Source organism: Silene latifolia, chromosome X (assembly GCF_048544455.1).
Source record: "Silene latifolia isolate original U9 population chromosome X, ASM4854445v1, whole genome shotgun sequence".
Classification (NCBI taxonomy): domain Eukaryota; kingdom Viridiplantae; phylum Streptophyta; class Magnoliopsida; order Caryophyllales; family Caryophyllaceae; genus Silene; species Silene latifolia.
The window spans coordinates 145,792,595-145,809,218 of NC_133537.1; the positions used below are offsets into that span (position 1 = coordinate 145,792,595).

A 16,624-nucleotide genomic window follows, 5' to 3' on the forward strand; every position below is an offset into this window, starting at 1 on the left:
ATTTTGAACTAAAGTTATACAAATTTGGACTAAAGTTATACAAAAAATGACTGAAGTTGTACTCTTATGGAATAAAGTTATACAATTTTGGACTAAAATTACACAAATTTGGACTGAAGTTATTCAAATAAGGACTAAAGTTATACAAATAAGGACTAAAGTTATACAATTTTGGATTAAAGTTATACAATTTTTGACTACAATTATACAAAAAATGGTCTAAAGTTATACAAATATGGATTAAAGTTATACAAATATGGACTAAAGTTATACAAAAATTGGACTAAAGTTATACAAAAATGGACCAAAGTTATACAAAAATGGACTAAAGTTATACAAATATGGATTAAAGTTATACAAATATGGACTAAAGTTATACAAAAATGAACCAAAGTTATACAAAAATGAACCAAAGTTATACAAAAATTGGACTAAAGTTATACAAAAATGAACCAAAGTTATACAAAAATGAACCAAAGTTATACAAAAATGAATCAAAGTTATACAAAATTGTATAACTTTAATCCATATTTGTATAACTTTAGTCCATTTTTGTATAACTTTGGTTCATTTTTGTATAACTTTAGTCCAATTTTTGTATAACTTTAGTCCATATTTGTATAACTTTAGTCCATATTTGTATAACTTTAGTCCATTTTTGTATAACTTTGGTTCATTTTTGTATAAGTTTGGTTCATTTTTGTATAACTTTGGTCCAATTTTTGTATAACTTTAGTTCCAAAATTGTATAACTTTAGTCCATATTTGTATAACTTTAGTCCATATTTGTATAACTTTAATCCATATTTGTATAACTTTAGTCCAATTTTTGTATAACTTTAGTCTTTTTTTGTATAACTTTGGTCTATTTTTGTATAACTTTGGTTCAATTTTGTATAACTTTAGTCCATTTTTGTCTTAGATGAAAAAAAAGTATCTCAAAAAAAAAAACGAGATTTAAAACACGAAATCTTAAAAAAACGTATAACAAGAAGAGATTTAAGAAAATGAATAAAAAATGAGAACTAACAAAATAAAAGACAACTAAAATAAAATAAAAGACAAAAAAATAATGAATGGAAAAAACAACTCAAAACATACAAATTAACACAAAACGAAAAAAAAAAAACCGAGTTGAAAAAAAAAATAAAATAAAAAAATAAAATAAAAAAGAGTCAGCGGCGGTGGGGCGGCGGCGGTGGGGTGGCGGCGGCGGGGGTGGTGGTGGGTGGTTATTTGGTGTCGGGTGGGGTGGTGGTGGGTGGTGGTGAATGAGGAAGAGAGGAATGAATGATTTATTTGAGTTTTTTGATTTATTTGGATTTTTTGGGTTTTTTGGATTTTTTATTTATTTGGATTTTTGGGTTTTTTTTATTTATTTGGGTTTTTTTTTAGAGTTTGAGAGAAGAGAGAAATGAAATGTGTAAGATGAAAGAGAAATGGATGAGTGAAAAACAAATATATAGTAAATTAGTGATTAATTAGAGTGGATTAGTGAAAGAGGAGAGAGATGGTGAGATTAGCTTATAAACACACTTTTTTGGGGTTGATCTCATCCCTCCATCTCCCTCCATCCAATGGCTCATAATAGAACTTATGAACTCAATATAAATGTTGACCTTAGTTGATCTCTTCTCTTCTCTCTCTCTCTCTCTCTCTCTCTCTCTCTCTCTCTCTATATATATATATATATATATATATATATATATAGTCAGGATCCGGTGAGAATCACCAACATAATGAGAACCGTGAGAACCCTTACTAAATCGTCACTAAATCTTCTTTCAAAAGTTTTGATGGATCATTTACCATTAGCTTAGTATATTCAAACACATTCTTTAGTATAACTAAACAAAATTTATTGATTTTTATTAACAAAATATAAACATAATGTAAAAAAATATAATTAGGTATACTAAAACGGTTATAGATGCACGAAAACAAATACTAGGTGCATGAAAATTGTTACATGCATTAAAATGATTACTAAATGCATGAAAATAACAGGCTTTACGTGCACGAAAACGAGTTCTAGGTGCATGAAAATTGTTAGAGACATGAAAATGAGTAGTAGGTGCATGAAAATTTATTAAATGCATCTCGCCTCGATTTCTGTCACTAGTAGTAGGTTCATGAAAATTGATTGGTTAATTCAAAGAAACCTCTCCATTTTCCTACCATTTTTCCTCTAAACAGCGCCGCTTTCCCTTTTCAATAAAATTCTCAAATATAGTTCATAATCAATCAATCCAATCAAAACCCTTTACCCCCAAATCAATAAAAGATGCACATGACTTTTACTGGGGTAAAATGGTAACTGTATTATTCGATTGGTGGAAGACCGAGTCATGGACGAGTTACACCGTAACCCTACTCGTTTGTTCATCTTCGCCATATTTTACCAGTATATGGAAGATCAACGACTAAGCTTCTTAGCCATGGTGGTTGCGCCGCTTCATCAACAACCATCGATCACGGTCTCAGTCATTCCGCGACTTGGAACTCGGGTGGGTAAATGGGTCATAGTTGCTACAACGGTGTTGGTGGGACTGAACTCTGGGATTGCGTATATGTTAATGCTTGCAGTGATGTCGTTTAATTGGGGAGTTTTGATTGCGATTGTATTGGGATTTGGTGTTGGATATTTCTTGTTTACGGCTAAGAAATATGAAGCTTTGATTGTTGACGACACTTGTGCTTCTTCTTGATCACAAATTCTAGGTGAAGATGATGGAATCTGTTTTATTGGACTCAGGTGAGTTGAGTGTCGGATTTGGAATCAAGTAGAACGTGTAGAGTCGGGATGAGCCCAGGTCTTGGTTACTGTTCTAATGGGGATGATGAAAGAGGTTCGGGAGCAGCCATGGTGATAAGTTGTAACTTCAAAGTATAAATAATAACGGTGGAAAAGTGTGAGTACTTGTAGAAGGTAGAACAATTTTTATGGTGTAGAGGGTAGACAGTTTTGTAGGTAAATCTTGAAAGTACAAACATTAGTTGGTTTTTGGTTGAATATTTGACATTGCTTTGGGCAATATTAAGATTACTCATAATTCTTAATTCTGCTGTTTTTTTTTTTTTTTTTTTTTTTTTTTTTTTTTTTGACTGTGATTTGTATGAAAATGGTAATTTTATTGCAACATTTAACAAAGAAGGTTTTGGATTTTTTACATGTTGATTTCTTTGGGTTTTCTTGACATCTTGATAATTTGGAGAAATAATTTGTGTTGAAAAGTAGCATAATCATGAGATCATTAGAATGAGTAATTTTTAGCAAAATTTTCATTTTAATAGACAAAATGTTGTAATGATACTTCAGAAGTTAGAAGTCTGTTATTTAAACCCCTCGAATAAGAATTGCAAAAATTAGTATTTTCGGGGTTGCTAACAATGTGACCTTTAATGTTATTGAATTATCGAGTGATATTGGCATTCATGAACACTTATTTCCGTCCCATTTTGTGAACTACTTTCATGGATAAAGTGTAAAGTGCAAACTGCAAAGTGATATGGACTTCAAAAAGTATAAGAGTAATACGAGTAACAGCACAATAACAACAGAATAACAATACAATTAAAAGGATACTATACCATCAAATTAAACTCTTTAATTTTATATCTAATTACTCATTAAGATAGATGTTGATCTTATGCATGCATAACAAAATAAAATAGAAAAGTAAGAACAATATTCCTTACAATAGTGAAATCGGTTTATAAGGGCACAAGTAAGAACACCTTTCTTACTTGTTCTTAAACTCAAAATAAATGGATGATCACCTTGTCTCAATAATGTGATAACCTCCTCTCAATTGCACCAAGACAGCCCCTTAAATCTAATTAATATATTAACTAGATATATATAATTATAGACCTTAAAATAATCTTATTATTATTTCTATTACTACTATAATAATCTAAATAATTAGATTTTGAACAATTATTTTCTAAAAACTTGTTTTAGAGAGAGGGAGGAATATCATCTATCTTCTAGTGAGTGGAATGACAAAAATTAAGAACAAAAATCCTCTAAAGAGGAAGAGGAAAACCGGGGTGGAGGAGAGAGGGAATGTGACACCCCCATACTCCAAGTGCCTTACCAGGACCACTTAAGGTATGGGAACGTCACCATCTCGGTTACCCGAGGCAATGATAATCAAATAGACAATAACGAATCGTACTTTATTAAATAGTTTAACGTGATACAAGTCCAATTAAAACTGATAAAGTAAAAAGTACAACTGTTCTCAAAATGTTAAACCAACTAAACAACGAAAGAGTGTTCGACACAGCGGAAGACTTCTAAGATAGCTCGTGATGACTCGGCCCAGCTATCCCATGCGCATCTACTCATACCTGCTTAATAATTGATCACCACCCTCGAATGGATCACCACAGTTTTTAAAACATTTAAACGGCGTCAGTACTGATTACATAAAACAAATGTCACACAGAAACAATGTCACAAATAGCTCAAACAGCTCAAACAAATCCCCAGTCTCCATCTCCAATCTCCACACAACTGACTACACACTAAAGCGTGTAGCCCTGCCAGAGTACCCATCGCAACAAGTACTCCTCGCCGCCAGTGGGGGACCGCAGTCGTTCCCACCTAAGCCCCGCTCATCTCCATCGAGCGATAAACCCATGTTCATTAATGTGCACATCCCTCCTGTGGCGGGTTCCACAGAAGGCGAATCAAGGACGTGAAGCCACTCCTGCAAGTGACTCCACTCAGCCAGGGACGCACCCCGAAGATCACAGACAGATACAAACCAACAACAGTAGAAAATCCACAACCAACCAGATCAACCAACATTATATGTAATCAATAGTCACAACAACAATCACCACACAATCATGTAATTAATACTGAGTAGGGAAACTCTACCTCGAACAGCAATCACCAAGATCATCACAATCAGCTAATCAACATCGTCCTTCACTGAAATTACTTCCTATCAAACATACAATCATACAATCACAATCTAACATCAAAAATACTCCCCAAAACCCCCAAATTACCCAATTAGAGTTTCAACCAACTTTAACAAAACATTATAAAAATTATATAAAAAGCTTACTCTCGACACAAGGCTCACAACGACGTAAAGAACAAGATGATCCGACACTCCTAGCCTTGGGGATTTGTTAACAATGCGAGGAACACACTTACGTAACTTCTTTTCTTCTCAAAAGGGGTTTTTAAAATGATAAGAGAGATTAAGAAAGATGACGGAGGCTTTATATACTAATCTCGCATTATTAACAAAACTCGTCAAAATCACCCGTAAAACACAGTTACTCGATCGAGTAAGTGACTTACTCGATCGAGTGACCCCTACTAGATTGAGTCCCCAACTTACTCGATCGAGTACCCTACAGGCAGACTACTGTTTTGCGTAAAAAGCTACTTACTCGATAGAGTAAGCCCCACTCGATAGATTACCCATAGACACATAAAACCGTAGTATTACAGTCTTCTCTCCATAAAAAGAACTTTGTCTCCGAAGTTTAACTCATACTCAAAACAAACAAACATACTAACACGATCAAGACACAACAACGTAGCTAAGAACTCAAAACAAAACCCCAACCTATAAAACATGAACTCTTAACACCAACTCCACCAACTATGCCTACCTCCACAACATGGCTCACGATATGGTATCAACTACATTATAGTCTCTCTCGACACTAACTGCATATACTACCAACTACCATCCACAAACGTTGCTAGCTCCGTAACATATTATCCAATAGAAAAGCCAATATCAAGACATTCATAAACATCAAACGGAATGTTACACTCTACCACCCTTAAAAGGAACTACGTCCCCGAAGTTTACTCACACTCATAAACATCATCATCTCACTGTCAACACTCTCGAACTCCTAAACATCATCATCCAACTGTCAACACTATCGAAGTATTCTCCCATTCCTAAACATCGAACTACTACAAGCACGGCCATGACCTTTAACAATATCAACCACAATATAAATCCATCCTTTATGCTACATCAACACTCTACTTTCAACTATACTACAACATGCACAACCATCAAACTCTCTTTTATCGCATCCTACTCCTCTTAAGATAAATGTTACGTCCTCGTAACTCACTAATACTAGATCCTTAGCTATATCTTCTCATTATCCTCATCACCACGACATGTCAAAGATAACCGCATACGACCTCAACACCTCTAACCATTCCTATTTCCGAGGCTCTCTTACTTAAACAGTTCTCATACCTCAATTCATTCGGCACACCACCTAACCTATACCACAAGATCCTAAGCATAACCAATACTTCAATTATTCCCTATTACTGCCAAAAGATATACTCCTCTATACATGCACCTATCTCCATACTCATAACTCATGATCCACAATTATTACACACACTCGCACTAGATCCACAAGTTCTTTTATTTCATTACCGCAAAACTCATCCATAACCTAACATGAAACTAATTCCCAACACCCTATACTCACTGTCTCAATAAAAGATTATGAACTATCTGCAGTTTCCAGATCAGTACAACACATGTTCCACAATTCACTTGCCATTACTATGTCTACCAATGCCTCATCTTAAAATAAGATCAAAATTACTGTAACAACCTCTCACAACTGTGTCCCATCAACAGAATATCGCTATACCACGCCGGCAACAGAAACATACACAACTCTCTTCCATATCATACTCTACCCTCACGCCCAAGCTGAAACTGGTAAGAAACATCAATAAACAAAACAACCGTCTATCTATCCAAACTAAAACTTACAGGAAACAGAAGCAAACAAAGCAACAATCTATGTATAACTGGTATGTACTTTCGAAACTCGAATCGTAATCATCCCGCCTACTCCACCAGAACTAGTGACGGCATCGCAACACCGCCACCAACAGCCGCACCGCATCGTAAAAATACCCGCATCACAACACGGAGTATCGTGCCCGGATCACCACCCGAGGCACAACAACCACATCGATAGACATCACAACCACATACAACTCCCATAAACACTGACTCAGTATAACTTTCCGGACAAGAAAACTTACTCAAAACTACTTTACTAGATCACAACACAACATATTATACGGAATAAACAAACAAGAATCTCATGAATATCATCCATACCTTTTCAGGGAATAAACATATATCATGAATACACATACAAGTATAACTAGCCATGCCAGATCACCCAAACTATCAGTTTTGAACATCATTCCATTAGTTTACCGTACCTAACATATATCACAAAACATTCTTATAACAACTTTATAACTATCACACCCTACCATTTCTAGTGAGGTCAGAACCTCATACAAACATTTATACACATCATAGACTCGTAATCACATCCAACTAGTCAATCCTCATCACGTAAGTTACCACCTGATAAAGGTTACCTCACGCCCGAGCTTATCTCGTATGCCCCTCATAACACATTCTCCCATTCGCATAACCATCACCTCCTGCCAAATATAACCACACCATTAATACTCAACTACTGGTAACCGCCTCCTATAACCACATCTTATACTTCCTCACAACCATACACATCAATCGGGTCTCTACAAAATCAACCTCTTTAGAATTGTTATCTTTCTTATCTATCATCACCCTTAACCACTAGTGACAATTCCACAATACCACCACTGCGCGTACAACAAATATCTTCCACTCACCTCTAAATATAACAGTTCATTTCCTATCATCGGTTAGCATTCCAAATAACGACATCAAATCCACCGACAAAATTTACCTCAACCTTCTTCCCAATACTATCCTTAATTGTATCGTCACCCATCTCACCACCAAGATCTCCTATCGTGCAAATTCTTCACCAAGCTTTTTACTTTCCTTAATTCCTCGAAACTCATGATTAACATGTCGTCCTGGAACCCCTACACAACCATTAACTCAAATCCTCATGATAGTATCATACATCTCGACGATTCATTACTTCTATATCACATAACTCCGGTCAACATTTTTCTCAGCTTACTTTTTATCCTTCTTTTCTCTTTACACTCAACAATACCAATTAATAGTTCAACTCCTTATTACTTCTATCTAATTCTTTAGTGCTCCGGTTAACTTTTCATTGCTCCAAAACCCGAATCCAATTATTTTATATCAGTATCATCTCACTCTTTCTTTCCATGGATCTTCTCTTATCATGCTATTACTCACACTTATCACCAATCAGTCCAGACCATCTCATGCTATCACTCACACTCATCACCAATCATTTTTTTTCCTGAATCCCAAAACTCATTTCATACCGTTAGTTGCCAAGGAAATCACACATTAGTTTCAACTCTTGATAATATAAATTCCCAAACTCACTCACTATCTGCATATCCACGTCGCGGCATGTCTCCACTAAGTTCACTATTTACCACTCTTCTCCATCCTTCTACAACGATCTTTCATTACATATATTCTTAACCAACACAATCTAACCATATCCCTCCATAATTCCTTACACATCTCAAGTTGCTACTACCCACATCCTTCCTTTCAACCTTTTCATTCTCACGTTCCTTACACTTACATCACTCTTTACTCATATACACTTACCTTTACATCACTCAAATTCGCAATTATATCACTCACCACGTCTCACAAAACTTGCACCATGCCTCAACCAGCTCAGCAATGTTCCTTTTCTTTTTCCACTATCCATCACAACCACATATAATTCATGTCCTCCCCACCGAACTCATACCCACCATAAGGTGCCACTCACACATCATAAAATTGGGTAACTTACGCATCAAGATCGACACACATGTAAAACAATGCATAAAGAAGCAAAATAATACCTTTGAATTAAACATAATATGCAACGAAGTCAAAAGATAAGCATATGACCCAAAATAAGGGTCACTAGATCGAGTACAGCCTACTCGATCGAGTAGGTGAAGGTCAGAAGAACGTATAACAAACTACCAGGGCTACTCGATCGAGTAAGGGTTACTCGATCGAGTAACAAGAGGTGCACTCGATCGAGTGAGGGCCACTCGATCGAGTACCCTACGCATTTATCAGCACTGTCCAATTTTCGTAAAACGGTCATATCTCACTCGTTTCTTGGTCATTTTGGGCGTGTGACCTATCGTTAGAATCGTAAAAAGACACGCTATCACCTCCAATTGGAATCACATCAAAATCATATATACATCTCAAGTTATAACAGTTTAAAGACAACCTTTCTATAATCGAACAACATAACTATTTTATTTTCTCTTTCAAACAATTTAAACATCAACAATGTGAACAAAAGCGAATCGATACTTGTAAAACCACCATCCCTAACCACATGTTACTACCTACCAAAACCAAACAATAACATCTATCATGATCATGTAACATTCAACTTATAAATCAGGTACTACCCGCATGCTTTAACTTTATAACCTTTCGTAAAACAAAGCATACCCATACATTACAAGTCCTATTTCCATGTTACTAATACAACAATATTACAAATCCACTTCGTCACCTAAACATATTCATAATCACGAAATTCATATTCTCATACAATTGCCACCCATCTTTTCCAATCAATTCATCCATGTCAACCACATTCTTCATCTAACAAGTGCATATGATACAACAGTAGGCAAGTATATGAACTTATTATATAATTTTACGCAAACAAAATTATGTATAAACATATCACATCCCCTAATCACATGTTACTAGCATAGCCACATTATAAATCATCCATCCTGCAACATCATTATTCATCACATATTATCATATATGTACTACTTTCCTTTTCCACCACATCATTCATCCTTCTCATATTCTTTTCCAACAATTCCAAACAACACAACATTGTAAACCAACTATCATGCAACATGCCTATTCACAACACTTTATCATATATCCACTTCATCATTTTCCAACATTTCTATACAACACATCACCCAACATACGCAATAGAACATTAGTAAACACATAGCGATCCCATGACACCCCATAGTGACCGGTTCAAAATTGTAGGGCGAGTTTGCGACTTTAGGACGTCTCCCAAGACTTTGCAGTAGCTCCTACAACTCCTACCCGGGTTCATTTTAGTTTGACTCCCTAGGTTCATTAGGTTCATTGGTTACAGGTTTCAAGATCGTCGCTCTCATACCACTTTGTGACACCCCCATACTCCAAGTGCCTTACCAGGACCACTTAAGGTATGGGAACGTCACCATCTCGGTTACCTGAGGCAATGATAATCAAATAGACAATAACGAAACATACTTTATTAAATAGTTTAACGTGATACAAGTCCAACCAAAACTGATAAAGTAAAAAGTACAATTGTTCATAAAATGTTAAACCAACTAAACAACGAAAGAGTGTTCGACACAGCGGAAGACTTCTAAGATAGCTCGTGATGACTCGGCCCAGCTATCCCATGCACATCTACTCATACCTGCTCAATAACTGCTCACCACCCCCGAATGGATCACCACAGTTTTTAAAACATTTAAACGGGGTCAGTGCTGATTACATAAAACAAATGTCACACAGAAACAATGTCAAAAACAGCTCAAATAGCTCAAACAAATCCCCAGTCTCCATCTCCAATCTCCACACAACTGACTACACACTAAAGTGTGTAGCCCTGCCAGAGTACCCATCGCAACAAGTACTCCTCGCCGCCAGTGGGGGACCGTAGACGTTCCCACCTAAGCCCCGCTCATCTCCATCGAGCGATGAACCCATGTTCATTAATGTGCACATCCCTCCTATGGCGGGTTCCACAGAAGGCGAATCAAGGGCGTGAAGCCACTCCCGCAAGTGACTCCACCCAGGGACGCACCCCGAAGATCACAGATAGATACAAACCAATCAACAGTAGAAAATCCACAACCAACCATATCAACCAACATTATACGTAATCAATAGTCACAACAACAATCACCACACAATCATGTAATTAATACTGAGTAGGGAAACCCAACCTGGAACAGCAATCACCAAGATCGTCACAATCAGCTAATCAACATCGTCCTTCACTGAAATTACTTCCTATCAAACATACAATCATACAATCACAATCTAACATCAACATTACTCCCCAAAACCCCCAAATTACCCAATTAGAGTTTCAACCAACTTTAACAAAACATTATAAAAATTATATAAAAAGCTTACCCTCGACACAAGGATCACAACGGCGTAAAGAACAAGATGATCCGACACTCCTAGCCTTGGGGATTTGTTAACAATGCGAGGAACACACTTACGTAACTTCTTTTCTTCTCAAAAGGGGTTTTTAGAATGATAAAAGAGATTAAGAAAGATGACGGAGGCTTTATATACTAATCTCGCATTATTAACAAAACCCGTCAAAATCACCCGTTCGATCGAGTAAGTGACTTACTCGATCGAGTGACCCCTACTCGATCGAGTCCGCAACTTACTCGATCGAGTACCCTACAGGCAGACTACTGTTTTACGTAAAAAGCTACTTACTCGATAGAGTAAGCCCCACTCGATAAAGTACCCATAGACACATAAAACCGTAGTATTAAAGGGAAGGCCAATGTATGGCCTTCAAGTTTTCTCTTTTTGTCTTACCCATAATCTTTAGGTATTAGACTTGTAAGAGTAGGTTATCATCATGTTTTTTAAACAATTTAAAAAACATTTAACCATCACCTTAATCACCCAATATTTTGGTCCATTCATATAAAATAGAATCCATTTTATTTTTGTCATTTGTTATTTTGTCATATAATCTGTGACATGTAACATGTAACATGTTATCAATAATATTAATGCATATTTATCAATTAAATATCATTACATATATTAATTTAATTATATACAACAATCGACTAGTAATTCTCAATTACAAGCAAATAAAATGGTCCATGTTAATATAATCTACAACATATTGCAAATATAAATAACCGATCATTCTTAATTTAATCGTTTCATAAAAGAAGTTTCAGTAATATAATATTTTAATTACTAAAGCGAATCTCATTTAATCTAATTACAATAAGGTTCATATTATCACTCACAAATGTAAATTGTTCAATTTTTAAGGAATTAATTAATCCGTATCAGCATAGAATTAATTAATTTATCTATTAAGGGAATCGTCCTTTAGGTGTGACCTTAAGGGATCAACTGATCACCACCGTCAAACGACAGTAATGTCAAACTCTAGTCAGCCAATCATTACCGATTAATGTTGATCAGTTGACGTATAAAATGAATCATCCCTTTTCGTATTCTTATTATGAGTTTCAATAATGTGATCGCACTATTGTCGAGAACACATACACCAACAATCTCCCACTTGTCCGAGACAAGTGTGCGTCACCAATTCTCTTGTCCTATTACTATCCCCCACTCAATGCAAGTTGTCTTGCAGGTCGTTTTTGCAAGTGATCATATCAAGAGTGGTTTCCTCGATCTGGAGAGTAACTGTCTGACCGGAATTATCTACCGTAGATACCTTCCGAGCGTGGCCACGTATTTCCAGTTCACTACTCCTCGAGTGGCCCTGATATTTTTAAATAACTCTGACAAGGGGATGGACAATTCCTATTGCGCTATTCCCTTTGTTTAGCCACAACTCATCATGACCCAAGAGATGCCCATTTGACCCCATTTACGAAAGTCGTAGAGCATAACTCAAAGTCACTCAGAATTTGTGCCAACTTGGGCGAACAGTCTTTAGTCAAAGAATTGACTCAAAAGAATACTATAGTAGCTCTTGCCATGACCAGGCTATATGAATTACCAGAACTCTATAAGCAGTCACTGCCCGACAGAGTGTCCCTTACAGTCTGCCTATGTGATCGACTAGTCATCTCTTATGACCATATGGCACTTGAACTTGCCATCAATCGCATCACACTCTAGTCACTTGGAGACGTCACCTCATATAAGTGACTAGGGGCCAATACTATGTTAATCCAGTTCATTTAAATATGGTTGAATATTGTCTTGACAACTTATTTGGAAAACAAAGTATTATAAGAAAAGAGTTTTGAATAAAACTCAAACGATGAATGTATTATCACATATGTAAAATTGATACTATATCAATTAATACATAATCTATAATCCATACTTAATATTGTATACATCCATAAATCTCAACTCAATTAAAATGGCATGACTTATCATGCTAAGCCTATGAGAAGGCTTTGGTTAGTAAGTCTTAGCAACATATTGCACTTTCCCTAACCTTACTATGTACTTTTTCCCTTTGTTATGTATAATCTTTATTATAAAACTTTTGAGTACGTGTCTAAATCCAATCTAAACATAGGCTTTCGAGCCTTGAATATCTCCCACTGATCTCACAGTGAGTAGGGATAGGACCTTCGGTTATTGGAACGAACTACCATAGTTCCTCCAATTCATAAAACCGAATCCTAATATCATCCCTTCCTTCTTGCATATCTCAAAACTGCAAGTGTACTTAATTTCCGTTGTGTATATCTTATTTGTTCAACTGCCTAGGATGTTTCAAGCAGATATCCTCCTTAAATAATATAGCCAAGATGGTTCTCCAACCATCCTTATGTGTTTAGAATATGGTTTTTGTTTAACTTATTGCACTTAAATGCAATGATTATTTCTACACACTTATCCTCTCTAATCTATCACTATAGATTCGGATACTAAAGATGTTTTACACCTCTTCCTAGTCTCCCAATCACTTCTTCACGGAAGAGAGTATTGGCCCATCATTTTCAATGAATAATATGTTATCTACATATGAGACATGGAAGATAAATCATTAGTGCTTCTTGAGTACTAATGAATAGACTATATGGCTATATAGTGACTTTCACATAAATTCGATTTATAACCTTTCGTTATACTCTAAGTATACGAATTTTAAGAATGGTGATACATCTTAGCTTAATGAATTAATCCCGCAGCGGAAGCAAGTGGATTTAATTGCTCCATGTTCAATGCCTTTAAACTTGTCTATACTCTTATCATTATAAGAATATTCATTTAACGCTAATATTATCCTCTTAGAACTATCTTTATAGGTCTGGATACCTTAGAGATGTATTATTCCTCTCCTAGGTCTTTCATTATTCACAATAATCAATATGTCCCTTACATATAAGACTATTAACACCACATTACTCCCACTAAACTCCATGTATAAACAGAACTACTCGACAATTCGAGACATGTTTATCACATGATCATACAATTCAACTCCTTAACTTCTACTTAAGACTTCTTCTTAAGTTTGTATTCTACCTTAGGATAGTCGCGATTTACAAAACACATGCAAGATGATTTTAAAATCCAACTATATCAAATCACATCCAAATACAATGAAGCGTTGTTGTTGCGTGCAAAACCCTTTGCCACCAACCAACCAAGCTAAATAAACATTTTCATGTTTATGCTTGCTTCGGACTTTTGCGGAGTTGAAACTAGATAAAGCATTTTAGTAAGTTACAGGTTTGTTATTTTCAAAAATAACATGATTTCTGTCTACTTAGATTTCGAAGAAATATTTACTGATTTTGACCAAGAAGGAACATCTTCCCACGTCTTATTCTCAGTTTGTGGCTCTTGAACATTTTCTCGCATTCTGTCTATAAGAAATGATCCTCTTTTCTCTAATAGACAGCATCATGAGCCACAAACCCTTTGTCCTCGTGATCATGTAGGAAGAGAGACCACATGTTCACTATCGAAACAAGCTACAATTTAGGTATCATGCCTACCCATATCACATATGAAATGTAGATGATTGCTTTAATTATGTTTTGTATTAGTGGAATAAATAAATACTAGACAAATTGTGATAGAAACTATTTCCAACTTTATAGTAAAGATTCAATCATATCGTATAGGATTCTTTCTCACTTCTAATATTATGAAGGTGAACTTGTGATACCATATCACACTCTTTTTGGTGTATATAAAATTCTTCACTTTATTATTCCTTATTTTACCAAAGTACTAATACTTTAGCTTTATAATCCCTACTTTTAAACATTCATTGAACTTGTTCAAAGAATCTCTCTTCTTACCTCATTAAGTGGATACCAAGTATCTACCTAGTTCGTTGGTAGAATATATGAAGAAGTAATAACCTTTTTTGATTGAAATTGTATTCGACCATACACTTCAAAGTATAAATAGGACGAATATCTTGCTCTATTCATAATCTTTCTCTAGAAATAAGTCATGAATTAATCTTGCTTTGAATACAAGATTCGTACACATCAAGAGATTCCCAATCAAATGGTTTGGGACACTAGTCAAAACTAGTTTGTAAATGCAATTTTCAATCAAGAATTGAGAAATGATTGGGGTCACCAACTTGAGTCTTATATATATATATATATATATATATATATATATATATATATATATGACAGTTATTTTTAGTTTGAATATAATTACCTTGATTTGTATGGTTTCACCATAAACTTAATCGTGGTATATATCAGGGCACAACGCTGGTTTTAATTGCACCATATTGAAACCCTTTGCGTTTTTCTACAAAAACTTGAATTATATTCTTATTTAGACTTGGTGTACATCATAACAATTGTTGAGGTACAATTCTAAATATAAAACTAAAATGAATACACTATAACACTTATATGGATGAAATTGCAACAACCCTAGTTCCATTCATGTAAATTTCTGAATTTATTCTTGCTAGTCGTCGTACGATTATTCAATGTTAGGATTCTAAGGATTTACAAAACCCTCGGATTGTGTTATGAACACATCCTCCTTTAAATACCCATTTAGAAAGGTGGTTTTGACATCCTTTTGCCATATTTCATAATCATGAAATGTGGCAATTTCTAACATGATTGACAGATTTGTATCAAATACTCATGACGTGATAATTTGCAAGAATGCAATGTCAGTGTCATTGATATCAAGAAGGAATATGTTGGAGTCACACAACCAACTTCCTTGATCTTTACTTATTTGGGGTATGTATCTAATTTAGTGTCTAACACTTTCTCTTTCGAGCCTAGTTCTATCCTTAACAATTAAGATAGATACTTACTTCTTATTGCTCCCACTAACTTTAAGAATTTCCATTTGATGAAGACTTATCTTCATATAAATTCCTAGTTAATCCTTCACAAGGGTTACCTTTATTGTGGTATTTGGTTAATAAAAATATCTAATAAATTAATTTACCAATTTTACATTGTCATGTTCTTAACAACTTCAGTGCTTGATGACAAGTGTTTAGGTTGAGCAATAAGATTTTTGAACCGTGGATGCATAGAAGATATTATCAAAACATATTTTGACTAATCATTACTTCCATTCACTTTTCTTCACAAGAAATCATACATAGGCATGTTAGTAATTTAAGATACTAATCTTATATGACATAAGACAACTCCTATGGAGTTCTATGGAATAGAATGATTCCTATGGAACTAGTCCATGCCCTATTTAAACGGTTCATTTGAGGATTTAGAAAGAGATTCTATTTGTCTTTGACAATAGTAGTTTAATGGAGACATAAGTTAAAATCGAAATGATATCGTATGTTAATAGAAGAAATGATAAAGAACAACATTAAACAACGAAATAGTGAGAAAAGAAACATTCAT

The 16,624-nt window shown here is 35.0% G+C and overlaps 1 protein-coding gene across 1 annotated transcript; it reads left to right on the forward strand.

Moving 5' to 3' along the window:
* The first annotated feature begins 2,408 nt into the window (after positions 1–2,408).
* On the forward strand, positions 2,409–2,708 carry LOC141618496 (copper transporter 5.1-like). Its single transcript, XM_074435609.1, has one exon. It carries the CDS (start codon positions 2,409–2,411, stop codon positions 2,706–2,708), a length of 300 nt encoding a protein of 99 aa, XP_074291710.1.
* Positions 2,709–16,624: the final 13,916 nt, after the last annotated feature.